The following is a 26,225-nucleotide window of genomic DNA, read 5'->3' on the forward strand; positions in this document are numbered from 1 at the left end:
GGGCGGGGCGGGAACACAGCTCCAACCTCTTGATCTGCCCTGTGTTCCTTCCTGTACCTTGCACCAAGCCATGCCCCTGCTCGAAGCAGCCCTGTGTTCCAGAGAGGTAGGTGAGGACAAGAGTGTCATGGGACAGGGTAAGAGGCCCAGGGAACTCTCAATGAAAATGATTTGGGTTTTTGAAATTATCCCAAAGAAGAGAAGAACTTGCAGCAGCAGATTCCGGGATACAAGTCTTAGTTCTGGTCACTGCAGAGCCTGAGGCCACTTTTTAGAATCCTGTGTTTAGAAGAGCCAGTCTTGTTCAGGGGTGGTGACCTTCTTCCTCTTGCCTCTCTTGGCTCCTGATGCTAGAGCCACACAGTTCTCCTCTCTTCCCTGCAAGGGTGACAGTCCTCTGGTGGGGCCAGGTCCACGCACCTGCCTTGGTGGTGGACACTTCTCTCTCTGGCCTACCCCTCCGGATTCTCCAAAATTCACCTAAAGGGCCTGGGATCACTGTTTCTTCCTGGGTGGGTAATCAGACGTGAGCACCAATTAGCCCATTTTTGTAAAAGCATAGGAATTCATATTAATACACCACTCACATTTTTAAATAACTTTATTTATTTTTATGTGGTGCTGAGGATCAAACCCAGCACCTCACACATGCTAGGCAAGCGCTCTACTGCTGAGCCCCAACCCCAGCCCCACCATTCACATTTTTTAAGGGTAAGAATCACATATTAGTTGTTAACTACTTCAGAGCATACTTGTTAGGCTCCTGGTAGGTACTCTGGCTCAATCTTGGTATTAGTCCCCTTTTCAATTCTTTTAGGAGTCCCGTTCTAATGGATTATGGTAATAACAGGTTACAAGAGGCCAGGTATAAGGTAATTATCATTCAGTTTGATGTTTTGTTACCCCTATAAGTAAGCATGGTCTATATATGCACAGGGTAGATCCTTTTAGAACTCCTTTATAGAAGACAGAAGTAGAATTGAGGAAGTTGTATGAATTTTCTAAAATCCACAGAGAGCCAACAGAAAAGACCAGAGTCAGGCGACCTGTTTCATCTCTCCTGCCACTTGAGCTTAAACACTTATGGCTGACTGGGATAGTGTCGAGAACTCTGTATTTAGGCTCAGTGGAGACATAGGTGCCTTGGTTTGATTATCTTTGTGTACCCAGGGCCTCATTCATTTTCCACCAGTAACAAGCATGTCCCAGAGAAGGCATGGCCAGAGTGGAGATCCTCAGAGGATGGATGATGCCGCCTGTGTACATCCCTGGGGTTCATCATAAACGAACCCAGCTGAGGTTCTCCTCTAAATACTTTTACCAACGATGTTAATGTGTCAGATCCTGCAAGTCACAAGATCAGGATATGAGGATTGGCCAAATTCCTACAGGGGAGTTTACACTAGGAAGGCAAGAGATCTTGTTCCACTAACTATGTAAACAAATGCACCCCAGGAGGCCTGTAGCATGGTGCTTAGAATATGTGGTGTACCTGAGACAGAAACTGCCAATGGGTGGGCCCCCTGAAGTTCCAGGGATGATCCTGCTCCCTGGGTTTGTTATGCTCGCCCAGCTACATACCATGGCATCTGGACTCATCTTCTGGGGTGGCCATAACAAAATATCACAAATTGTTAGAGCACCTTAAAATCATGGAAACTTATTGTCTTACAGTTCTGGCTGCTAGAAGTATGGACCAGGGTGTGACAAACCGGGCTCTCTGCAGGATCTAGGGAAGAAGCCATCTGGCCCTCTTCCAGCCCTAATGGCTCCAGGTGCCCTGGCTCGGGACATATCCTCCAAGTTTCAGTTTCTAGGTCACCTTTTGCCTACGAGGACATCAGTCCTACTGGTTTAGGGTCCCACTACTTCATGACCTCATTTGCACTTGTTACCTCGGTAACAGCCCCACCTCCAAACAAGGTCACATTCTGAGACAAGAGGTCAGCATTCCACCGTGGCTTTCCACTCACAGCATGTGTGCAGCACGCGCACCTGGCGCGGAAGAGCACCTGCGCAGTCCTGTTGCCTGGGCTTAGGCCTGTTTCCCGGGCGACCGCCAGGTGAGCCGCGCTCTCAGGTGCAGTCCTGGAGGGGGCTGGCTCCTGCCCCGGCCTCCGCCCTCTGGGGGCGCGCGGCAGCCTGGGCTGGCAGGGTCACGAGCAGGGACACTGAGCCGCGGAGCCCAGAGGCCGAGGCAGGCCGAGGGGCAACCGGCAGACGCTGCCCGACGCCAGACCCGTAGACGAGGCGCCCAGGGAGGTTGCGCAGAGCGGCCGGCCGGGCCGTGCACTGGGCATGCTCCATCGCCAGCCGAGCTGCTCTCGGCTCCGCTTCCGGCGGGCCCCGGCCCCGCCCCGGTCCTGCCCGCAGGCCCCGCCCCGCCCCGATCCCACAGGCCCGCCCCGATTCCTCCCGCAGGCCCCGCCCCCAGAAGGCCCCGCCCCCACGCTGTCCGCCACCCGGCTCCGCCCCGACTCTCCCAGGACCCGCCCCTGCTTCCCCAGCTCGCTCCCCTCCCCGAGGTCTGCGGCCCCGCCCTGCCGCGTCCTCGTAGGCCCCGCCCCTTCGGCCCCGTGAGTGCCTGGGCAGACCAGTTCCTGAGCACTTGTGTCCTGGTGCTCGCAGTTTTTGGCGGTCAGCATCCTTGCAAGTTGGTGAGTGTCTGGATCACCTCCTTCCCAGCACAGTGCCGGGCTGTCCCTGGGGAGAGCGGGCGTCGGGAGCCTGAGGGACAATCGCAACCGCCCACGAGTAGTCTTATGGGCGCCCTCCCCCACCCAGCCCTCAGGGACCGGCCCCACGTGTGCCCCAGGTGAAACTCAGGAATGCCCTGCCTTCCCCTGGGCTTGGAGTTCACAGGCCAAGTTGCACTCCGGTAATAGTGGCCTGGCATGGTGGTTGTGGCTGTCCCCATCACACCTCCAGATGGTCAACACTTTCAAGGCATTGCTGAAGCCAGACTTGGACCCTGAGGTGTCCCTGCCCACTCTACTGCTCTTTAGTGTTGAAGGCACAGCACACGGAGGGGGGCGGGGCACTCCCCCTTTCTTCCAGGAAGATTCCAGAAACCCCTGCTCAGTCCTTCTTGCAACAAGCCTTTAGCATGCTGCTTGTGCAGAGCCCCTGTTTCCTTCTTGCTTGAGACAGCATAGAGGAGTACAGAGTTCCAGGGTGCTCCACTTATCAGGGCTGCTGTTTGTATACATTATGCCCTAATTGGGTCCATAAACACTTAGAGTAAACACGTGGAGTTGGAGAGCCATTTACACTTGGCACCCTGATTCCCCAGTTGGTGATAATACAGGAGAGTAATTCTAAAGTATGTATTCCTCACTCCTCACTCGTTAGGTTCATCATTTCCTGAGTCTCAGAATGGTATTTACTCTTGGTTGCCTCAGCCCAGTAGCTGGCTTTCTGTCGGGGAAAGCAAGATTTCTATGTGTATGTAAAACCTTTGGGTGGTTGGACCATGGTCAGACACAGGGAAGCAGCTCTGTCCAGAGGGGTCACCGCAGTGGTCTGGAGTACACCATCTGTTAAACATAAAGAGCTAAGAGTTAACTGGTTTAAATATATAACCAAATGTAAACCTGTGGTGTCTCTGCTAGACAGATCCACCTCTTCACGCCCCCCCCCCCTCCCTGACAGAGGATCACAACCTGCTTTGGTTATTTTCATGGGTCTCTCAGTGGCTGAAACACCCCTGAGGATGAAAGGCGAAGCACACTGGCATGGAGGGTGGGGTACCCATCTGGTAGTTAATTTTGTTAACTCAGAGCATTATTGAGGGATCTGCCAGGAACCAGAGCCTGCAAGTGGCCAGGGAAAGTGGCCCACACTAGGAGGGCTTCCATTTCTCCCTGGGCCCCGCCTCTTGTTTATCTTGTTACAATTTAACAGTAGAGGTGAGTCTTCCAGTCTGGAGCTATAGGAACCAGGCCTCAAGTACACTGCTTTGAGGTGCTTCTCTGTGTAAATACTCCTTTCATTAGAAAAAAAAATCTTTATTATAATAGCTGGATTTAACTACTGATATCTTGCACTACTTTGAAAGGGCTTCAGTGTTAGCAGGGTTTAATGCAGCGGAGTCCTAGGTACACACTGGGTATGGCTCAGCTGCTGAGATTCCTAAGCCTGCCTTCCTCTGAGAGAAGAGCATGGCTCTCAGGGTCCTGCTTTAAGGTCAGTGGCTCACGCTGGGCCAGCCTTGTCTCCTGCTCAGCCTTCCATCACTGAATCTGGTGTCTGGCCTGGTGTCCCTCCTGCAGAGAAGGAGTGACATGGAGGGCCATAGATCTCGCCTTTCCTAAAGTTCCCCTGGAGTTTGTTCCTCCTTTCTCAGGAGACCTAAGCACTTGACTCTCCTAAGTATTCATTAATAAAATAGACCTTCTAAATTGCTGCCATTTTTCTTGTTTTCCAGAGGAGAACCATTTAGTAGCTAGTGATTCAAACCATCAGGACTTTAAGTCTCCCCTTCGTGCCCTTTTCAGTTTGGAGTCTGTTCTTCTTAACGGAAAACGTGGGAAGCAGTATTTTCTGAATTCTCTTTTCTTTGACCATCTGGGAGTATGATGTGTGTTCCTCCACTGGTGACAGGGATGTGTCCTAACAGATACAACGCGGCTGACCATGCTGCAGGCCAGGCTGCGCTGAGTGTGCCTGGCCTCCTGAATACCTCACTCAGCCACAGGCACACCAGGGTCGCCTGCCTCATCTGTGACTGGGGCTGCCGCAGTGTCTGCCAGGATCACAGTATCTTACTGCATATTGCTACCTGGGGAAAAACTCAATTTAAACATTCAAAGTTTGTTGTCTGCTGAATGCGTGTGCTTTCGCACCGTGGTGAAGTTGGAACAGCACAGGTTAAACCATGTGAGTCAGGACCCTCTGTGCACCAGGTTTGCTCACATTTCACCCTGACCCAGCCAGCTCCCTGGTTCAGCACCCTGGTCTAGGTCCACTGCCCCTGAGACCTTTGGCTTCTGGTTGGGTCTCTGAACTTCAGGTGAAAGGCAACCAGCCCCTGCCCTGTCCCCTGGATTAGGTAGACTGATGCAGCTGCTTTCTCAGAGCTGGCGTCTGCTGCAGACTCACTCAAGCCTGCCTGAAGGTCTTAAAATCAGAGACAGGACACCATAGGTGCCATCTGGTGAGCTTGGGCTCTGTGGCAGCCTGTTCAGATCAGCAGCCAGCCCCTGCTGTTGTTTTGAAGTGAAAGTGAAAGGTTTTGGGGGCGAGTATGTGATGCACTGTTCCCCTTGCTCTGGAGGCATATCCTGGGCTTAGGTGGGTAAACGTTAGAGATCCAGTATTGTGGCCTAAATTCTTGGCTTTTATGTAACTTCTGCATATTTTCTTGTCTGTGGATATTGTTTGGTTTTCTCTTGTCTTAAAAAAAATTAACCATGATAAAGAACTTACTGAGGGGGACCACATGTTTTGGGGAACACCAGGCAGTGCCTATGAAGAACTTATTCTTTTGTGTAATTATTAAAAGGAGTGGTCTAAGAAGAGGAGTGAATCTTTTTTGTCTCCTTTTTTGCACGTTTTGAAGGAATTGGTGGCTTGGGCAGATGTGACTCACATGTCAAGGGGCCACGTGCTGTGTCTAGCTCAAGTGCTAGGCATCGCTTACAGTTAGGCCAGTCTATTGCACTGTGTTGGAAAGTCAGCCCCAGCAAGAGAACCAAATAAATGGCCTGCTACTGGCCCCGTGGTGACACCCATGGCCATGTGCATTTGTTGAAACCTGTTCTCTATACCACAAGTTGTCTTCAGCTGAGTTTGTGGCTCAGCAGCAAAGTGGGGTCTCCAAGGAGCCTCATGTCCCCCATATCCCATCTGGAGAAAACTCTGTAGGCCTGTAGTGTAGCTCTTGTCAAACCAGCTAACAGTTCTATGCAAACGCTTCCTTATGGCTGTTGGATTTGACTTCGTGGATGCGTGTGTGGCCATGAAAGGGCTCGTGAGAGAGCAGTAAATGGCTGTATGTCCATACTACTCTTCCTGAAATTCTCTTGTTAGAATAATTTCCTGCCTGTAGCACTTTAGGAGTCAGTACAGCATCCAGCCCCAGCTCTGTGGCCCATTCCCAGAAGTCCAGGGTGACCCTGAATGCAGAGCCCACCAATGGTGTGACTCGTAAAGGGCCGACACTTGTTAAATCTATGTGTTTTTATTATAGACATCGATCTGCTGGTTGCAATAATGCATTTATGGACATTTTTTGCAAGCACAGCGCTGGTGGCAGTTTTTACTGACAAATTGAGTCATATGGATAGTAGTTTAGAAAACTCACCTTATTGACAAATTGGACAATTCCAGTACTGGATTTCAGAGATACATGGATGAAGAGGGAATGAATTTCAGGGCAAAGTAGGAGATGTAATACCTGGTCGTTACTCTTTATTTGTTTTTAAACTTAGCTTCATCTCACTCCCCAGCCTACAGGACCTGCAAGTGGGGGCTGGGCACAGTCTGGCTGCTGCTGGTAGTAGTGGTGGGAGTCTTCCTGGACTGAGGCTCCAGCAAGGCCTGATGAGCCAGCCCCTGGGACATGCTGCTCTCCATGAGGTGGGCTGTTTGTGGGCAACAAGGGCAGAATTGCAAACGTGTCCGAGCCCCGCTGATATCAGAGTGTCTGAGAGTACTGGTTAGAAAGGCTGATTGTGGGGTCAGAACCTGGGGATCCACCTCTTTTCAGGCTCTCCAGGGGGTGCTGGTTAGGCTCCTCTGGGCAGTCTGAGCCCCTCTGGGAGGCTCCAACAAGCTGTAGTTCATCCGCAGCTCCCCTTGTTCAGAGATGCCTGTGCACCTGGATTTGCGCGTGGTCTTGTAACTCCTTAGAGATGTGAATCTCTTCAGAATGCAAACCCAACGTGATATTAGAGCATTGAGGTTTTTGGTTTTGTGGTTATAACAAAAGATGCCGATGTTGCCAAAGCTTTGGCATTGGTTTTATGAACAGATGTGAAGCATGGACAGCCACAGACATGTCCCTCCTCTTTGTCCTTCAGAGTGGCTTGCTTGGCCTTTCTCCCTGACTGGATAGATGTGCTGTCATGTCTCAGGTGAGGGTTAACTTTCAAATATACAACGGAGCACGTCTTTGTGGAATTGGACAGAGTGGTTATATAGTATGCACCAGAGCTGTGTATGGGGAGAACAATGCATGTGACTCTGATGGTGTCATCTACTGGCTGGGGGACTTGGGGCTGCTAAGCATTTCCCCAGCTGCCCCCTCATCTCTCGAATAGCAATAACCGGCTTACTCTGTCCACCTGGATAAGTAAAAGCACAGGAAAAGTTAAATGGGTGTTTTATAAAGTAAAACATGCTACATGATAGAAATCTTAATTTGAAACCGCAAGAGGGCAAGCAGCCAATCAGAATCCTCATGTCCCTGCAGGCCAGCCAGTGAGCAGCTGATCAGAATCCTCATTTTCTTCCGGGTCAACCAGCTTCTGTGTGTCCCTGCAGGAGTCAACATGCTTGTTTCCCTCCATCAGCACCTTGACAGATTCGCACGTCCCAAGCCTTCCCAGTTAGTGGTCACTGGTGTGGCTTCTGGAGATCAGAGTGGCTCAGCTTGGACCTGGCTCCCTGCTGACTGCTAATGGCCATGGTAAGCTCACTTAACCTTCAGGGTGTGGCTTCCCTGAGGCGAGCCATGACAATGTCCTCACACTTAGGGATCCCACCAGACTGGCACTGCTGGCCCTGAATAGTCACAGTGGCACTGGTTAACATGGTCACTGAACTGTTCTTGGTGGTGGATGAGAGACTGGCCAGCCCGAGGTGTTCCACCTCCAGTGACCTGGAATTCCAGGTGCCACAGGCTTTTGTTTGGCCTGCAGTGTGTGGTGTCTCCGGGCTGGTGCCCTGGGTGTCTGGGATGCCTTTTGTCTGCAGGAGGTGGTTTGCTCTGCCGCCTCTCTGTCCTTTTAGAGGGGTGTTAGGAAGAGGCGCTGGAACACAGGCTGCCCTCTCTGGCCGAGTCCCCAAGGTTCAGGTGTGACCTGCCATGGCAGGGGTGCCTCTCTGGCCCTAGCAGGCAGGCAGGCTTCCTGTGTGCTCCTGTGGCACCTGCCAGTCCAAGACAGCCCCGTCACGGTCTCTAAGAGGCTTGACACAACCAGTCTGTGAAGTTGAAAGAACTTCCCGAAGGACCAGACGCAGGATCCGACACAATGGCAGTGGCCAGGAACCAGCAGAGCCACCAGCAGTGACAGTATTTCCTCATGTGTGACTGCTCATACCACAGTGGCAAGGGGTTACTTGGGCCCCTTGGGTATGCTTTGTCAAAACCCTACAATCTGCAGTGATGTGTGTGTGTGTATATGTGTGTGTGTGTGTGTGTGTGTGTGAAGGCGTCTTGGTTCGGGGTCTCTTTACCCTCCTATCTCGGGTCACTTCACCCTGGCAGTGTTATTAGAGCCCTGTGTGCTCCTTGCTGTACACAGACCCTCTTATTAAATCAGTAGGCTCACCTGAGATAGCTGCTGTCAGCATCTTGGTTAGCATGTGAAGGGACAGGGTACTGAGAGGCAGAGTGACTTGCACGAGGCACACGGGACTGGCAGGGTTTTGTTTTCCACCTGGATTTATTTGATGGCCAAGTGCAGCTTTTCACCACTGCCATGTCACCTTGCAGGAGTGCAGCCAAGGAGGTGCTGGAGGTCCTGGGGGGCGAGATAGAGCATGCATTGAACCGCACCTGCATATTCAGTTAAGGTTTTCTAATACCAGCGTCACCAGGCATCGTCCTTCGGATTGTGGAAAAGCAGCTGTCCAAGGCTGTCCCTGCTTGGAGCTGCTCAGGCTCCCTGTGAGGCCCATGCAGAATCTTAGCTGGGCTGAGTGCAGGCAGACGTGGTGAGATGGCCCAGCCTGTGGGTGCATTGCCCTCTTGTCACACCCCATTTGAGGGTGGAGGACCAGTGCTGTGGGGCAGAGGGATGAGGAGCACCTGGAGAGCGAGCAGGCCCCACAGCTTACTGCTGCCCCACCACCTCCCGTGGCCCAAGCGTCTGTGGGCTTTTTGGGAGGTTTTCCCAAGGGGCAAGGCATTCTGGGCAAAGTAGCGGGAATGTGGACTCTAGGAGCATCTAGGGACCGGCCAGTCGTTCAGTGTGAGTAGGGTGTGGGGTGGTAGGACAGGAAGTGGAGTAGCCAGGCAGAGTCGCTGCTGGAGAGCGGGTCTGTGCTGCATCTTTTCTCCAGGTGTTGTGAGCAGGTGCACCAGGTCATCAGAAGTGCCCAGGTGTGGGCCAGATGGGGTGGGTTGGTGGCAGTGGGCCTGGCCGTGGGACAATGCCATGGATGTTGGGGCCAGCCCGTGGGTCCTCACTGTTGCTGTGTGGGTGGGAGAGAGAAGGTTATGAGAGATTACTATGGTTAGGATCATTTTGCTTATCAAGAAGGAAGAAGATATTGAGTTCTATGCTTTTGTGTGAATTTTTTAAAAAAATGCCTCCTGGGGAAGCAGAGGGCCCTACCTGACTGATCCCAAAGGGTGATCATCCCTTTGCCTTGCCTGGCAACTGGGCTCTGAGGTGGGGACACCGGCTTATTGGAACTGTTCGTTCAGGCAGAACTGTCAGCAGGGAGGAAGGTGGCTCATTAGCGGGCTCCCCCACTCCAGCCTGCACGCCAAGGGGGGCAACCTGTGCTTTCCGCAGGTGGCAGCAGATCTTTAAAATCAAACAGCCAAGTTTCAAGTGTACAGTCACATCTGAATGTAAATTACAAATAAAGCGTGTGCTGAGTTTACTTAGATAAAGACTGCAGAGTGTCTTGGCTGCTGGTGTGCTGATGGTATCCTCAGGGGTCCCCTTGCTGGCCCCTGGGCCCCTGTGCTGTCTGAGGGCCATGGGGTCAGGCTTCCTTCCTGATGGGCTCTGGCCTAGACTGTCTTCTGATGCTATAATAAAGGGCTTGAGACTGGGTACTTCATGCAGAAGAAGGTTTCTCTGGGCCCACAGTTAGGAAGCTGGCAGATTCAGGGTCTGGTGAGGGCTTGTGCTGCCTTGACTCATACAGAGAGTGGAAGAGCCAGTGGTGCCTGGGAGACAGGAAAGGGGTCAAGTTCTTGTGGCAGAGCACCTGTTCCCATGACAAAGGTAAAAATCAAATCATGTGGCCTCTGCCCCCTGTGACCAGACGCCTCTGTCAGCCCTGACTGCTACACTGAGCAGTCGCGGTTCCGACACGTGAAAGTTGGGGAGACACATTCAGGCCATGGCAGGCTTTCGAGGGCCCCCTTGGGGTCAGAAAGACCACCTGTGAGGGTTGCTGCGAGGGTGTCACAGACTCGGGGATTTGGCTTCTGTGGCAGGTAGTTAATAGTGAAGATGTGGAGGTGGCCCTCTGAGCAGGTGGCTGTTGGGTGGAAATTGATGAGAGGTGACAGCCGTAGGAAGGTCTGAGAGAGACTCCGGGGATGGACTGTGGGGTGGGACACTGCGTGGTCAAGTTGGTGTGCTGGAAGGACCCAGGGCAGGGTCAGAGTGGGGGCTTGAGGACTGACAGGCCTTGCAGGGTCCGTGGAGTAAATCCAGAGCTCAGGGAAGCTCCATGGGATGGACCTTCACAGTCTCAGCGTCCCTGTGTCATGGTCTAGTTTCAGTGATGCTGCCAGTGACGAGCCTCACACCTCCTGGATGACAGGGACTCAGGAGGAAGCACGTCACATCCACAGCACACACGCAGAGGAGTTGTGCTTGGGAAAGGCACTGCTCTTTAGTGAGGCTTTTAGCACTCAAAAGGAAGTTTCCAGAATAATTGGCAAAGAAAAGAAATGATGTATTTCTAAAAGTTACTGGATTTAGCCAGCGATCCCCAGAAAACCCATGTGTACCATTCTTTATTGTGTAAAGAATTTGTTTCCGTCATGATTGTGATTGTCAGATAAAGCTGTCGAGTCAGATAGATGCAGGCTGTTGTGCCAGCATGCTTCTGGTCACCAGTCCCTACGCCTCCTGAGGCCCATCAGTCTCCTTGAGGTGGGTACTAATGGAGACTGCGTCCCCCTGGGTCAGACAGGGAGGCCAGTGCAGGCCGCGCGTAGCACATGACTTCTGACTTGCTGCCAGAATTGTAACCTGGAGTGATGCTCTGGCTCTAAAGTGAGGTCACACTCTTCAAGTCCAAGGTCACCCACTGCTGGCCACAACTGATCATCATGGTCTTGTGCTGAGTGAGTGCACAGGCTGTGGGAGACACGGTTCCCTCCACCATAGGGGACCAGCCATTTTCAGGGTAGAGGACTTCCAATTGCCACACTAGGCAAGTCCTGAGCCAACAGGGACATTGGTCACCCTGGCACTCTAACTGGATTGCTGGCTCTCGGCCACTAGCTTGAGTCCCCTTGGCCTTCAGTCAGAATCAGGGCAGAAAGACCCCAAGCAGGCAGGAGGCCCAAGTCCCTTCTCTTTGCAGACCCCCCATAGCCTTGGTGACCTCTGACATGCCTGAAGCACACACCCCCTGCTCCTTGCCCCCCTCTGGGCCTCCCCAGGTCTTGGGTAGCACAGAGGCACATCAGCCCCTGGCTGCCTCCTTGGGCCTGCTGAATTGCACCCCATTTCCTGCTTTACTGGAATCTGTCGATGCTGGAATTTTGGGCTGGGAGCCCTCAGAGGCTGGGCTGTAGCCTCTGCCTGACAGGAGGACCAACAGAGTGTGCTATCCACGGGGTACTGTGGATAGCACTATATCCCCAAATTCAGGTGGTGGAGTCCTGACCCCAGTGTGGCTGTATTTGGAGATGGGTCCTTCAGGAGATGGCCAGGGCCAGCTGAGGCGTAGGTGTGAGGTCCTGATCCAACAGGACTGGTGCCTCGTTGGGAGGGGAAGGGGACCTCTCTCTGGCCCTGTGAGGACACAAGGAGGAGGTGGGTGGCTGACCGAGAGCCAGGAGGGTGGGAGGGGAGCTCTTACCAGGAACCTGAGCAGTGGAATGTTCTCCTGAACGGAAATGCTACAGACCCAGCACCAAGGAGACAAGAGTGTGTTGTGGTGATGTGGCCACTGGAGCCGACCAGTGCACAGGCACAGCGACCACGAACGTCATTCTGAAGCACCAAACGTGCTGGCATTGTGAGCAGCCGCACTGTGTGGATGAGGACACCTGGTCTGTTTAGTCTGGGCATCCCACAAGATGTGTGCCCAGGAGTGCAAGAACACAGTGAACCGAAGCCATGGCGAGCACCAGGACCCCAGCGGATGGGGTGTAGCAGGCCAGGCAGAAGGACACACAGACGGCCCTTGGTCTGTGGCGTCGTCACCCAGGCTCCGATGGGACACAGGAGAGAAGACCAGCGTCCATGCTGGGGAGACGGGTTTCTTCAGCAAGAGGAGGGATTCAGGGCCAGTCTGCACAGCACAGCTGAGATTTTTTTCTCTTGAGCTTGGTCTGTAGAGACCCTTACCCTGACTGGACCCAGGAGCGGCAGTTGGCCATCCTGCTGGACAAAAGCAGCAGTTCTCAGAAACATGGACTTGACTGCCTTTGGAGTTGAGCTGCCTCTCTGAGAATATGTGCAGCTTCCTGTTGAGCTGGAGACCTAGCAAGACATTCCCACCTAAAGGCTGCCAGCCCACACCTGCACCAGGCTGGACTGCATCACATGTAGGCAGTTGATGGGGTTAGGTAGAAAAAGGTAGGAGGTCCTTAAACTCGTTTCTGTCCAACTGACTAGTTTGTGCTGTGGATTGTAGGTCTGCAGAATATTATCAAATCCATGGGGATATGTAGAGTTGTTGGAAAGAAAACTCAGAGTGTGAGCTTTTTCCTGATGGATCTTGCCTGTGCTGAGCACCCTCTGGCCTCTGTGGCTACAGCGTGTGCTGGCCCTGTGTCCTTGTGAGCCTGTTTTGGGGCCCAGGTGTGGTAGGGAGAGAAACTGCCATGGTCAGCACAGGTGAAGCCAGAGTCCTGGGTTGCGGAATGGACCGTCAATACTTAGGAGTAATTCTTCTCAGTTACCTTTATTTATTTATTAGCACAGCTACGTTTGTTGTTTAATTCCATAGTGGGAGTCTCTAAGAATATGATTGACCTCAAGGGTCATCTTATAATGTAATTATTAATGATTGATTCTGCTTATCCTTGAAATCAATGAGAGAGGCATAATGGGTAGCGTGTGGCTGGCTTGATTTCTTAGGTTCATAAATGTGGTTGTGACAACGGTTCTGTCTGTGTGTTGCTCATACATGTTTGATGGGTCTGAGGTGTGTGATTAGTTCTGTGTGATTTTTGTGATATGCCCGTGCTCCTTCCATGACTTATGCTAATGTGGCCAATGGTGTTAATGGCTCCTGCCACTAATGGTCAGGGTGGGGACGTGCAGTAATTGATCTTCCTGGGAGTGCTGTAGTGCAAAAACAGTTTGGCTGCTGGAGGTGTATTTTACAAGTGTGCATTGGGCCTTTGGGATGTTATATTGAAAAACCCCATTGTACAGTTACCATGGGAACCCAATTAGAATAGATTGCTTGATATAGATATTTTTTCATCTTTCATCTTGACCCAAAGTCTGATGTATTGAAATGGTTTCATGTGGTCTTGTGTTCCTGTACTGACCCACTGTGCCACAGTGTTCTTCATTGACCCGCGACGACACTGACGTCATGATAATCCCTAGTGGAGCTTTACAAGGAGGTCTCCTAGAGAGAAGGCATCACAACCGTGTGGAAAGTTTGTCAGGTGGTGTTGGCAGAGGGAGGGTGGAGGGAGCACTTTTAAACAGTGGGACATCAGGTATCTTCCTGTGGCAGGGACAGGGCTCTCATGTCCCTTGTCAGGTGAAGGGCCTGGTGTGCTCCCAGGTCTCCTCATTGTGCCATTGGGGCAGCAGGTCCCCAAGAGGCCTTTGGGCTGCAGAGGGCTGGGATAGTGAGTGGACTCCCTCTAAGCCAGGGGTCTGCTCACTATTTGATGGTAGAACTTTTCTGAGCTCCTAAAACTACCTGGGAATCCTCAGAAGGTGGTGTGATTACACACATTGACCCTCAGTTTTCTTGGGGGTGGGGGTGGTGGTGGTGGTGGTTCCAGGACCTTCCTCAGATGCCAGAACCCAAGGGCGTGCAGGTCCCTTATGTGAAGAGCACGGTATTTGCATGTAGTGTATGCAGTCCTCCCAGGCACTTTAGATCATCTCTGTCTTTCTTACAATACCAAATACAGCACAAACGCCATCTAGATAATTGTCTGTTAGAATCTCCTAATAAACTTTGGGCACAGTTTTCTTCTCAATACTTTCAATCTACAGTGGGTTTAATCTTTGGATGCCAAGATACAGGGGGCAACTGCATTGCTATTTGTCCCTCTGCAAATGAATGTTGAGTAATTTAAAAATCTGTTAATTCATTTAAACAATCATATATCTGTTAGATTTCATAAATGACATTTAAAAAAATATTTTTATTAGTTGTTAGTGGACCTTTATTTATCTATGTGTGGTGCTGAGAATTGAACCCAGTGCCTCACCATGCTAGGCAAGAGCTCTTCCACTGAGCCACAACCCCAGCCCCAATAAGTGACTTTTTTAAATGAATAGTAGCTGTATTTTCCATAAAAAGGCATATTGAGGTGGGGTTGGTACTTTTCCTCAGACCTGGGTGTCTGCATCACAGAAGGCAGTGGGGCTGTCATGCCTGCCCCCACATGCACCTCGTGTGAGTTGGTGGAAGCCTGGGCAGACGGGCCTCGCGCAGGTGGGAGTTGGGAAGGGCAGCGGTCTTTCTATCTTTCTCGAATGCACGCGGATGTTCTGTGACAGGCCTTCGGAGCTGGACAGGTCTGGTTTCCTGAGGTGCGGTGGGTGAGAGGAAGGGGTCAGCCTGGCCAGGGGCCTGGTGGACGCCATGACGTGAAAACCCACTGGTGCGTCTGGTGCTCCAGGGGTCTCATGGTGTGATTCGTTGTTCCCACGGGAAACGTGGCTTCCTCTGAGTCACGCAGGTCTTCCAGATATTGACACATGCCACAGCACGTACTTGTTGATGCCACCACTTCTGTCCCACAGCCTCCCTTTGCTCACTTCTGAGAAGGCCTCTGCAGCCATGCAGGTCTGAAGCGCGTCATCTGTGGATCCCTCCCACAGGCCAAGCTCAGCTGCCCCCCTCCCGACCCACCATGCACAGTGCTCTCCTGGCCGCAGGGTGATAGCTCCAGTTCTGCTGCCCGTGTTCAGGGGAGTTCCCAGGAGCCATTCATTATGTGTGGGGTGATCTCTGAGAGGAGGACACTCTTCAGAGCACTTATTTCTTTTTGAGTGACTTTGTGTGTGAGATTTTATGGTTTTCAAGGAATTTGACCATTTCATTTAAATTGTTGAGTATTTTGGACTCTGGTATTTTAGTTTTCCTTTGTCTTTTAAATGTCTGTAGCATTTTCAGTCATGTTCTTGTTTTAATTCCCACGACTGGTAATTTGCATTTTTCTCACTGTCTCCTAATTGGCCTGGTTAGTTTATCGGTTTTCTTTTCAGAGAACTAGCTTTTGGGCTCATTGATTTCTCCCTTTTCTATCTTATGATTTACTGTCTTTATTGTTTCTTTCTCTCTGCTTAACTTTGGGCTTAGTTTGCCCTCGTTTTTGTAGTTCAAGGTGGATGCTTGGGCCATTTAGTTGACTTTCTTTTGTTATCACATGGACAGTCAGTGCTCATAGTCCCCTCCTCCGAGCACCTGCCTGGCTGCAGTCCACAGATGGCTATCCTGCGTTTCCATTTCCCTCAGGGCAGCTGCTTTTCAGCTTTCTTTGCCATTTCTTGTTGAGTTGGGTTTTTGGAAGTATGGCACTTCGTTTCTAAACACTTGGGGACTTTCCCCATACTCTTCTGGCCTCCCGCTGAGTTACCTCGTGTCAGACGATAGAGTTCTTATGAGTTCTCTTCTGCTAAGCTGGTTGAGAGTTGCTTTTTGCCCACAACGTGATTTAACTTGATCAAAGTTTGTGAATCCATTGAAAATAAGACGTGTTCTGAGAACACCTGGTGGAGTGTTCTTTGAATGTCCGTGGGGTCAGGCTTGTTGATAGTATTGTTCCAATCTGCATCTCACGGGTGTTCTGTCTGCTTGCCCTGTACATTAGCAGGAGTTTGGAAATCTCCAGCTGTCACTGAAGGTTTGCCTCCCTCCCCTTTTAGTTCTGTCCGTTCTTGCTGCTTCTCTTTCAGACTTCTTAGGAGGTACGCAGATGGGAACTGCTCTGGCTTTGGCGACTTGACCCTTTGCCCTTATGAAATGACCTCATCTAGCCTTGCTCAAGTTCTTGGTTTGGAATCACTTGTTTGGTTTTAAGATAGCTACTCCAGATTTCCCTTAGTGTTTCTCTGGTAAACGTTTTTCTCTTCTTTTGTATTCAGTCTGTTTTTGTCATTACAAATAACTTGTATTTCTGGTCGAAAAAATACAGTTGGGTTTGTTGCTTTAAAAAAAGTCTAAACTGGCAGTGTCTTTTTAACAGTTGGGAATTTCTACGATTTACATTTTATGTAATTACTAACTTGGCTGGGTTGAAGTGCACCATGTTGCTGTTTGTTTCTTATTCATCTTATTTGGTTTGCCCATCTCCTCTCTACTTGCCTTCTTTCTGATTATTTGAATATATTTTTTTTTATTCTAGTTTAACATTTTAATCTACACTGTTGGCTTGTTAGTTTCCTTCATTTTTTCATGGTTGTTGTAGGGTGTGTAATGTTCATACTCAGCATTCATATGATAATTCAGCTTTATGTGCAGCCTAACAATAGTCAAACTTCAACTTCTTGCATCCCGTTTTTTGTTATATTCATTTTATTGCTATGCATGTAGTAAACTCCAAAATATTTTATTATTAATATCTTTTAGGAGATTAAAACTAGAAAAAAACTCAGGTATGTACATTTATTTGCATATTTTTCATTTCTTGGAGCTCTTTATTTCTCTTTGTAGATTCTAATTTCAGTAGAGTATCATTGTTTTGATACCTGAACTTGCACCCAAAATTTTTTAAGTCTGTTTGTGTCTGTTGGTGTATGAATTGTCTTGCTTTTGTCTTTGTTTATGAAAAGGTCTTTATTTCACTGCATACTTGAAAGACACTGTTGCTCATAGAATTCTAGGTTGACTATTTCTTCTTTTAATGCCTCAGAGACGTTCCATTGTGCCCTGACTTGCATAGTTCCTGATGTTCAGTTTGCTGTCACTCTTCAGCTTGCTCCTTTGAATGTGAATTTGAAATCTGTCCTTTTGCCCCTGCCCACTTGTAGGGCTTTCTCTTTGTCACTTGTTTTTAGCAATTTGCCTATTTGCCTTGGTGGGGTTGTCTTTATGCTTCTTCAACTTGGGTTTCATTGAGCTTTTTGCATTTGTGAGTACGGATTTTCCCTCAGTGAAGCACAGCTAATGATTCTTCGTTCTGCCTCCCCTGCCCTTTCCTGGGGTCCCAGTGCACTTGTGCTGGACTGCTTGGCGTTTTCCCTCATTCCTTTCACACTCTGCTCATTTTCTTCCGTCTTGTTTTGTTTCTGAGCCTGGCTGGTTTAAAAAGTGTCATGTCTTCATTATGTTTCCTTTTTTCCTTCTGCTTTAGCTAATATTTTAATCCCATCAGGTGCATTTCTTATTTTAGGCAGTGTAGTTCACATCTCTGTAAGTTGCAGTTTGGCCTTTTATATGGGCCTGCCATCTCTATCTGTTCTGGCTTTGGGTCTGTTGAATGACTCTTCTCCTAGTTGCGAGTTATATTTTCCTGCTTCTTTGTTTGTGTGTTCATTTTTAATTGGATCCTGGACATTCACAATTTTATTGCTGAGGGCTAGATTATGTTGACTTTTAAAAAGAGTTTTGGACTGTGTTCTGGTGCCGATAAGCTACTTGAAATCATTTGTATCCTTTCACAGCTTGTATTTAAACTTCATTAGGGTGGAACTAGATCAGGTTTTCATCCCCAGATATTTTAGCCTGTATTAAAGGGCATTTCTTTTATTTTTATAGGTACACATGTGTTTATATACATGTGTGTATATATGTATTGCAGAAAATACACGTGTGTACATATGCACACACACACACACACACACACACAGATGGTTACCAACTGAAGTGGTTTATCTTATTTTTTTCACCTTTACCGTGGGTGACGTCACCCCATTGCAAGGCAAGGTCTGCCTGTGTGTGAAGAGGAAGCAGCTCCCAGGGCTTCGCCTGGTGAGTGTGGTCGTGTAGGACTTTGCCTACTGGCTGGGAGCATGGGAGCTGCTCTGGGTTCTACTGTGCTCAGTAGCCATTTGCAGACCCCCCTGCACCGAGGCAGAGGTCCTCAGGACCTTCTGCAGATGCCCAGAGCCCACTGAGTGGGCTTTCCTCTCTCACATCTGCCCACAGTTCCTGGCATTGTTCTTTCTGATCCTCACCTTGGTTGAGACCGCCATGGTTCTGATGTGGCCCCCAGGCCATGTCCTGGGCTGTTGGCTCACTGGGCTACCCATGTCTCAGGGATCACAGTCCCGGGCTGTGTTCTCCGCTGTTTGGAAAACAAGTATGGTTCCTGCTAGTCCCTCGTGGCCAGGGTGCACTCCCCAGCACGCAGTCAGTGGAAGCCTAGTCGTGGCAGAGGCACCCGCTGGGCTTATGCAGGTCTGAGCTTGCTGACTTCCTGGGGAGTTACCCCACTGATTGTGTGTTAATTCTCAGTCTTCCTAGTTGGACTTGGTGAGTAGGTAGTTGTGGTGGTGTTTTTATTGAAGCAGAGTTCTCTCACTGAAGAAGAAACTCCTTTGACTTCCACACTCACGGAGGTTTACCCTGCCCCATGAGTCATCACTGTGTTCCCCATGCACCTTCCTGGAGCTCAGCCTGTAGCCACCTTTCCTTCACCATGTTGTCTGAGGAATCAGGTGAATCCCAGATCCCAAGTTTGGAAGGTTAATAGAATCGAGCAGACTTGCCAAGAAATAGAGCTTCATTTGTGTTTTGCCACAAGGAAGGACCACTCCAGGTCTGCACGCAGGGGACCCAGATCTGGAAGTCAGAGCAGGCTCACTGTTGACCCAGATCCCCCTTCTCTTGTCCTTGTTGTTTTAAGTGTTGTCACTAGGAATGTGCAGTGTGGTGTCCTTTTGGCCTCTTCACGTTGTCCGGGAGCGATGGAGGAAGACGGGTGGGTCCTTACCCACCAGAACTCACTCCCCGCTGCCGATCTGCCTCCAGAAGCCAGGATCGGCTACGCTCAGCAGCTGTGAGCACTGCAAACCCTCGAGTTGCTGTGGAAGGAACGTCCAGGGCTGTGTTTGGTCCCAGGCCACTCCAGTGGCTATTACAAAGCCTGGGCACACTGACCCAGCCAGCAGCACACCCAGGAAATAGGAACAGGTGTGTGTCCTGTGTGGGTGCACAGGGACAGCTGCGCAGCCGGGTGGTCTGCCCACATTCTCACGGGGGTCCACGTGCATGAGGAATGCAAGTGCTCCTAACTGCTGTGGCGGTGCAGAGCCCCTCCTCTTCCTCAGGTGAGCAGCTGGACTTTGAAGGATGCCTTTCATTATACACAAGGGCCAGAATAGTTTCAGTGACACCACTGACTGAAGGTGCTGTGGAAGTACAAGGGGAAAGGTTTTAGGGGCCAGGCCAGGTTTGGACTGTGCATCACCTTGAAAGAGAGAGAGTGTGTGTATGTGTGTGTGTGTGTGTGTGTGTGTGTGAAGTGTGAGTATGCAGTGTACATCCATGCTATTTATACATACACATGTGTGGACATACGTAACATTTCAAGAATGGGTATCGGGTATCTATAGCATGTGCATAATTTGCAGTTAAAGATAAGCTATTTCTCAGTCTCAAATGATTGAGTTCTGAAAGTTTATCTGAGCATCAGCTTCTTAGAAAAGTATTTGATGTTATTTAAATATCACTCATCACCAGGTGAACCGTTCCAAGTTATGTCGAATTTTCATTGTGTAAGAGATTTTGACTTCTCTCCTTGACAGTATTAATTTGATCTTCTGCAGTTTCTCCTTTTATTTCCTTTTTCTTTTCCCTCCTCATTCCTCCCTCTGCCCTCTCCTTTTTTCTTTTGAATTCTGTGTTCTTGGAGCTATACCAGGCACGAGGCTCATGTGAGTTACAGAGTGTAAGGACAGCACTTGTCAGCGGCCGCTGGCTGGGACCTTGCTCCGTAGCCCTGTGCACCGGCTCTGCTTCCCCTGCTTGACCTCCCTGACCACCCCTCCACTTGCCCTGCACCCTCCCTTCTTCTGAAAGTCCTGTTTGCATTCTCCGGCTGAGTTGATGTCGTGTGTTCCTCCATTCGGGGCTGCTTCTGACTCTCTGGGTTGCTGCGTTAGCCGGTAGTTCTCATTTCCTGAGTGTACAGCCTTTCCTCGTGTGACCGTGCTGGTTTGACCATGTGTGTTTACTCTCCTGTCAGCGGACATCTGGATCCTTCCCAGTTGGTGGCTGGGATCTGATCCCTCTCCACGTTGCCTCCAGTGCACGAGGGTAGTGGTCACTGTGTGCTCCAGGTGGATCCCTGGACTGCTAATGTTCCGTGTTACAAGACAGTAATGGCTCTGCAGACGTGGCTGGAGTGGATTCGACCCCTGCCAGCTGACCCAGTTCTCACCAAACCTGGTGCCCCACACTCCTGCAGGTGGCTGACCCGCTGGGTGGAAAGGCCTCTCGTGGCCATGTTGGTTTGCTTTCTCTGATTGCCATTGAGGGGAGCATCTTTCCATGTGCCCTTCACAGCCCCTTTGGCAGCAGAATGCATTTCAATTCATATTACACATCTAGAGCACAATTTTTCTTATCTTTTGTTGTACGCAACATAGAGTCACACCATTTGTGTCTTCATACATGTACTTCTGATGTCCATCTCATTCCATTGCCTTTCCTACCTCAGGCCTCCTCCCTTCCCCTCCCTCCCCTCTGCCCTATCTAGAGTTTATCTATTCTTCCCATGCTCCCCCCACACCCCACTATGAATCAGCTTCCTTATATCAGAGAAAACATTCAGCATTTGGTTTTTTGGGATTGGCTAACTTCACTAAGCATTATCTTCTCTAATTCCATCCATTTACCTGCAATTGCCATGATGTTATTCTCTTTTAATGCTGAGTAGTGTTCCATTTTGTGTATGTATGTTACCACATTTTCTTTATCCAATTATTTACTGAAGGGCATCTAGGTTTGTTCCAGTTTAGCTATTTGTGAGTTGTGCTGCTATAAATGTTGATGTAGCTGTGTCTCTGTAGTATGCTGTTTTTAAGTCTTTGGGTATAGACCAAGGAGTGGGATAGCTGGGTCGAATAGTGGTTCCATTCCCAGATTTCCAAGGAATCTCATACTTCTTTCCATATTGGTACACTAGTTTGCTGTTACACCAGAAGTGCATGAGTGTACCTTTTCCCTGCATCCTTGCCAACACTTATTGTTGTTTGTATTCTTAATAGCTGCCATTATGACTGGGGTGAGATGAAAATCTTAGAGTGGTTTGATTTGCATTTCTCTAATTACTAGAGATGTTGAATATTTTTTCATATATTTGTTGATTGATTGTCATCTTCTAAGAAGTGTCTGTTCAGGTTTTTGGCCCATTTATTGATTGGGTTATTAATTTATTTTTTTCGTTTTTTTTGAGTTCTTTATATAACCTAGAGATTGGTGTTCAATCTGATGTGCATGTGGTAAAAATTTGCAAATTTGCTCCCATTCTGTAGGCTCTCTGTTCACCTCGCCAATTGTTTCTTTGGCTGAGAAGAAGCTTTTTAGTTTGAATCCATTCCATTTATTGATTCTTGATTATAATTCTAGCAGTACAGGAGTCTTATTAAGGAAGTTGGTGCCTAATCCGACATGATGGAGATTTGGGCCTACTTTTTCTTCTGTTAGAGTCAGGGTCTCTGGTTTAATTCCTAGATCCTGGATCCACTATGAGTTGAGTTTTGTGCATGGTGAGAGATAGGAGTTTAACTTCATTTTGTTGCATATAGATGATCAGTTTTCCCAGCACCATTTGTTGAAGAGGCTATCTTTTCTCCAATATATGTTTTTGGTGCTTTCGTCTAATATAAGATAACTGTATTTATGTGGGTTTGTCTTTGTGTCCTCTACTCTGTTCCATAGGTCTGCAAGTCTGTTTTGGTGCCAATACCGTGCTGTTTTTGTTACTATTGCTCTGTAATATAGTTTAAGGTCTGGTATAGTGATGCCACCTGCTTCACTTTTCTTGCTAAAGATTACTTTAGCTATTTTGGGTATCTTATTTTTCCAGATGAATTTTATGACTGCTTTTTCTATTTCTATGAGGAATGTCATTGGGATTTTGATTGAAATTGCATTAAATCTGTGTAGTAATTTTGGTAGTATGGTCATTTTGACAATATTAATTCTGCCTATTCAAGAACAAGGGCGATCTTTCCATCGTCTAAGGTCTTCTTTAATTTTCTCTCTTTAGCATTGTGTAGTTTTCATTGTAGAGGTCTTTCACCTCTTTCATTAAGTTGATTCCCAAGTATTTTATTTATTTATTTTTTGAGGCTATTGTAAATGGGGTAGTTTTTCTTGTTTCTCTTTCAGAGGATTTGTCACTGATTCAGAAATGCCTTTGATTTATGGGTGTTGATATTATATCGTGCTACTTTGCTGAATTTGCTCATTAGTTCCAGAAGTTTTCTGGTGGAATTTTTTGGGTCTTCTAGGTGTAGAATCATATCATCAGCAAATAGTGCTAATTTGAGTTCTTTTATCTGTTATCTCTTTAAATTCTTTCATCTAATTGCTCTGGCTAGTGTATCAAGAACTATATTAAATAGAAGTTGTGAAATAGGCCATCCCTGTCTTGTTCCCATTTTTAGAGGGAACAAAAATTTTCAATTTTTCTCCATTTATAATGATGTTGGCCTAGGGCTTAGCAAGGGTAGCTTTTGTAATGTTGAGATATGTTCCTGTTATCCCTAGTTTTTCCAGTGTATTGAACATGAAGGGGTGCTATATTTTGTTGAAGGCTTTTTCTGCATCTATTGAGATGATCATATGATTCTTTAATTCTGTTGATGTGATGAATTACATTTATTGATTTCTGTATATTGAACCAACTTTGCATCCCTAGAATTAACCTTACTTGATCGTGGTGCACTATCTTTTTGATATGTTTTTCTATTTGATTTGCCAGAATTTTATTGAGAATTTTTGCATCTATGTTCATTAGAATCTGAAGTTTTTTTCCTTTAATGTGTCTTTGCCTGGTTTTGAATCAGGGTGATATTGACCTCATAGAATGCATTTGGAAGTGCTCCCTCTTTTTCTATTTCACAAAATAATTTGAAGAATATTTGTATTAGTTCTTCAGAAGTCTTGAAGAACTCAGCTGTGTATCCATCTGGTCCTGGGCTTTTCTTGGTTGGTAGGCTTCTGATGGTGTCTTCTATTTCATTGCTTGAAATTGATCTGTTTAAATTGTTTATATCATTTTGATTCAGTTTGGGCATATTACATGACTCTAGAATTTGTTGATGCCTTTGATATTTTCTATTGAAGTATTAATTTTCAAAATAATTTCTAATTATCTTCTGTATTTCTATAGTGTCTGTTGTGATATTTCCTTTTTCATCACGTAAGTTAGTAATTTGAGTTTTCTCTCTCCTCCTCTTCTTTAGCATGACTAAGGGTTATGCTAATAAAATCAATTTTATTTATTTTTTTGCAAAGAACCAACTTTTGTTTTGTCAGTTTTTTTCCATTGCTGCTTTTGTTTCAGTTTCATTGATTTCAGCTCTGATTTTAATTATTTCCTGTCTTCTGCTGCTTTTGGGGTTGATTTGTTCTTCTTTTTCTAGGCTTTGAGATGTAATGTTAAGTCATTTATTTGTTGACTTTTTCTTCTTTTAAAGAATGAACTCCAAGCAATGAACTTTCCTCTTAGTACTGCCTCATAATGTCCCAGAGATTTTGATATGTTGTATCAGTGTTCTCATTTACCTCTAAGAATTTTTTAATCTCTTTGATGTCTTTTGCAACTCATTGTTCATTCAATTAAATAGTGTATTATTTAGTCTTCAAGTGTTCGAGTAGCATTTATTTTTTATTTTTTCATGATTTCTAATTTTATTCCATTATGATCTGATAGAATGCAGGATAGTGTCTGTACTTTTTTATAAAATTTGCAAAGAGTTGCCTTGTGCCATAATATATGTTCTATTTTAGAGAAGGATCCATATGCAGCTGAGAAGAAAGTGTATTCACTCATTGATAGATGAGATATTCTTCATATGTCAGTTAAGTTAGGTTATTGGTTCTATTATTGAGTTCTGTAGTTTCTTTGTTCAACTTTTGTTTGGAACATCTATCCAGTGGTGAAAGAGTTGTGCTAAAGTCACCCAGAATTATTGTGTTGTGGCCTTAAGTGTTGAACTTGAGAAAAGTTTGATGAACTTAGATGCTCCATTGTTTGGGGCATATATGTTTATAATTGTTGTCTCTTGTTGATGTATGGTTCCCTTGAGCAGTATGAAATGTCCTTCTTTATCCCTTTTGATTAGCTTTGGCTTGATGTCTACTTTATTTGATACCAGGATGGAAACCCCTGCTAGTTTCACAGTCCATGTGAGAGGTATGTTTTTTCCCCATCCTTTCACCCTCAGTCTGTGGATGTCTTTTCCTATGAGATGAGTCTCTTTGAGGCAGCATATTGTTGGGACTTTTTTTTTTTTTAATCCAATCTGCTAGTCTATGTCTTTTGATTGGTGAGTTTAGGCCATTAACATTCAGTGTTATTATTGAGACATGATTTGTATTCCCAGCCATTTTTGTATATTTTTGTTATTTAACTTTACTTGGTTTCTCCTTTGATTGGTTTGTCCTTTAGTGTAATACCTCCCTCTGCTGATTTTCATTGTTGTTTTTCACTTCCTCCTCATGTAATATTTTTGCTGAGGATGTTCTGTAGTGCAGGCTTTCTGTTGTAAATTCTTTTAACTTTTGTTTATCATGGAAGGTTTTTATTTCATCATCAAACCTAAAGCTTAATTTTGCTGAATGTAAGATTCTTGGTTGACATCCATTTTCTTTCAAAGCTTGGGATATGTTGTTCCAGGATCTTCTAGTTTTCAGGGTCTGGGTTGAAAAATCTGCAGATATCCTAATTGGTTCCCTGCTGTATATAATCTGATTCCTTTCTCTCATGGCTTTTAAAATTCTCTCCTTATTCTGTATGTTGGGCATTTTTATAATAATGAGCTTTGGTGTGGATCTGTTATGATTTTTTTTTTACATTTGACATCCTATAAGCCTCTTGAATTTGATTTTCCAATTTATTCTTCAGGTTTGGAAAATTTTCTTATATTATTTTATTGAATATAGTGTTTATTCCTTTGGTTTGGAACTCTATGCCTTCCTCTATCCAATAACTCTTAAGTTTGGTCTTTTTAGGCTATCCCATATTTCTTGAATGTTCTGCTCTTAACATCTTCACTATGTGGTTTACATTCTTTTCAAGATTATATATTTTGTCTTCATTGTCTGAGGCCCTGTCTTTTTTTTTTTAATTTTTATTGTTGGTTGTTCAAAACATTACAAATTTCTTGATATATCATATTTCACCCTTTGATTCAAGTGGGTTATGAACTCCCATTTTTACCCCATATACAGATTGCAGAATTACATCAGTTACACATCCATTGATTTACATATTGCCATACTAGTGTCTGTTGTGTTCTGCTGCCTTTCCTATCCTCTACTATCCCCCCTCCCCTCCCCTCCCCTCCCCTCTTCTCTCTCTACCCCCTCTACTGTCATTCATTTCTCCCCCTTGTATTATTTTTCCCTTTCCCCTCACTTCCTCTTGTATGTGCTTTTGTATAACTCTGAGGGTCTCCTTCCATTTCCATGCAATTTCCCTTCTCTCTCCCTTTCCCTCCCACCTCTCATCCCTGTTTAATGTTAATCTTCTTCTCCTGCTCTTTGTCCCTACTCTGTTCTTAGTTACTCTCCTTATATCAAAGAAGACATTTGGCATTTGTTTTTTAGGGATTGGCTAGCTTCACTTAGCATAATCTGCTCTAATGCCATCATTTGTCATTTTTTAATGCAGAGTAATACTCCATTGTGTATAAATGCCACATTTTTTTTATCCATTCGTCTATTGAAGGGAGGCCCTGTCTTTAACTGGTCTAGTCTGTTGGTGATGCTTTCAGTTGAGCTTTTAATTTGGTTTACCATTTCTTTCATTTCAA

The 26,225-nt window shown here is 47.1% G+C and overlaps 1 protein-coding gene across 5 annotated transcripts in view; it reads left to right on the plus strand.

The window, feature by feature from the left end:
* The first annotated feature begins 2,531 nt into the window (after positions 1–2,531).
* Mgmt (O-6-methylguanine-DNA methyltransferase) overlaps positions 2,532–26,225 on the plus strand; it is a 234,324-nt gene continuing 210,630 nt past the window's right edge. The window contains exons 1-2 of one of the 5 annotated variants that reach the window (XM_046448832.2): positions 2,580–2,657; positions 7,415–7,630. In XM_046448832.2, coding sequence (XP_046304788.1) covers positions 7,622–7,630 — 9 coding nt within the window. In that variant the 5' untranslated portion in view covers positions 2,580–2,657; positions 7,415–7,621. Of the gene's footprint in view, positions 2,658–7,414; positions 7,631–26,225 lie in introns of all 5 variants that reach the window. The other 4 variants (XM_046448838.2, XM_046448835.2, XM_046448836.2 and 1 more) reach the window with 4 other exon arrangements.

This window comes from Marmota monax, unplaced genomic scaffold (assembly GCF_021218885.2).
Source record: "Marmota monax isolate L192 unplaced genomic scaffold, Marmota_monax_Labrador192_F-V1.1 WCK01_AAM20220418_F8-fsc00076, whole genome shotgun sequence".
Lineage (NCBI taxonomy): Eukaryota > Metazoa > Chordata > Mammalia > Rodentia > Sciuridae > Marmota > Marmota monax.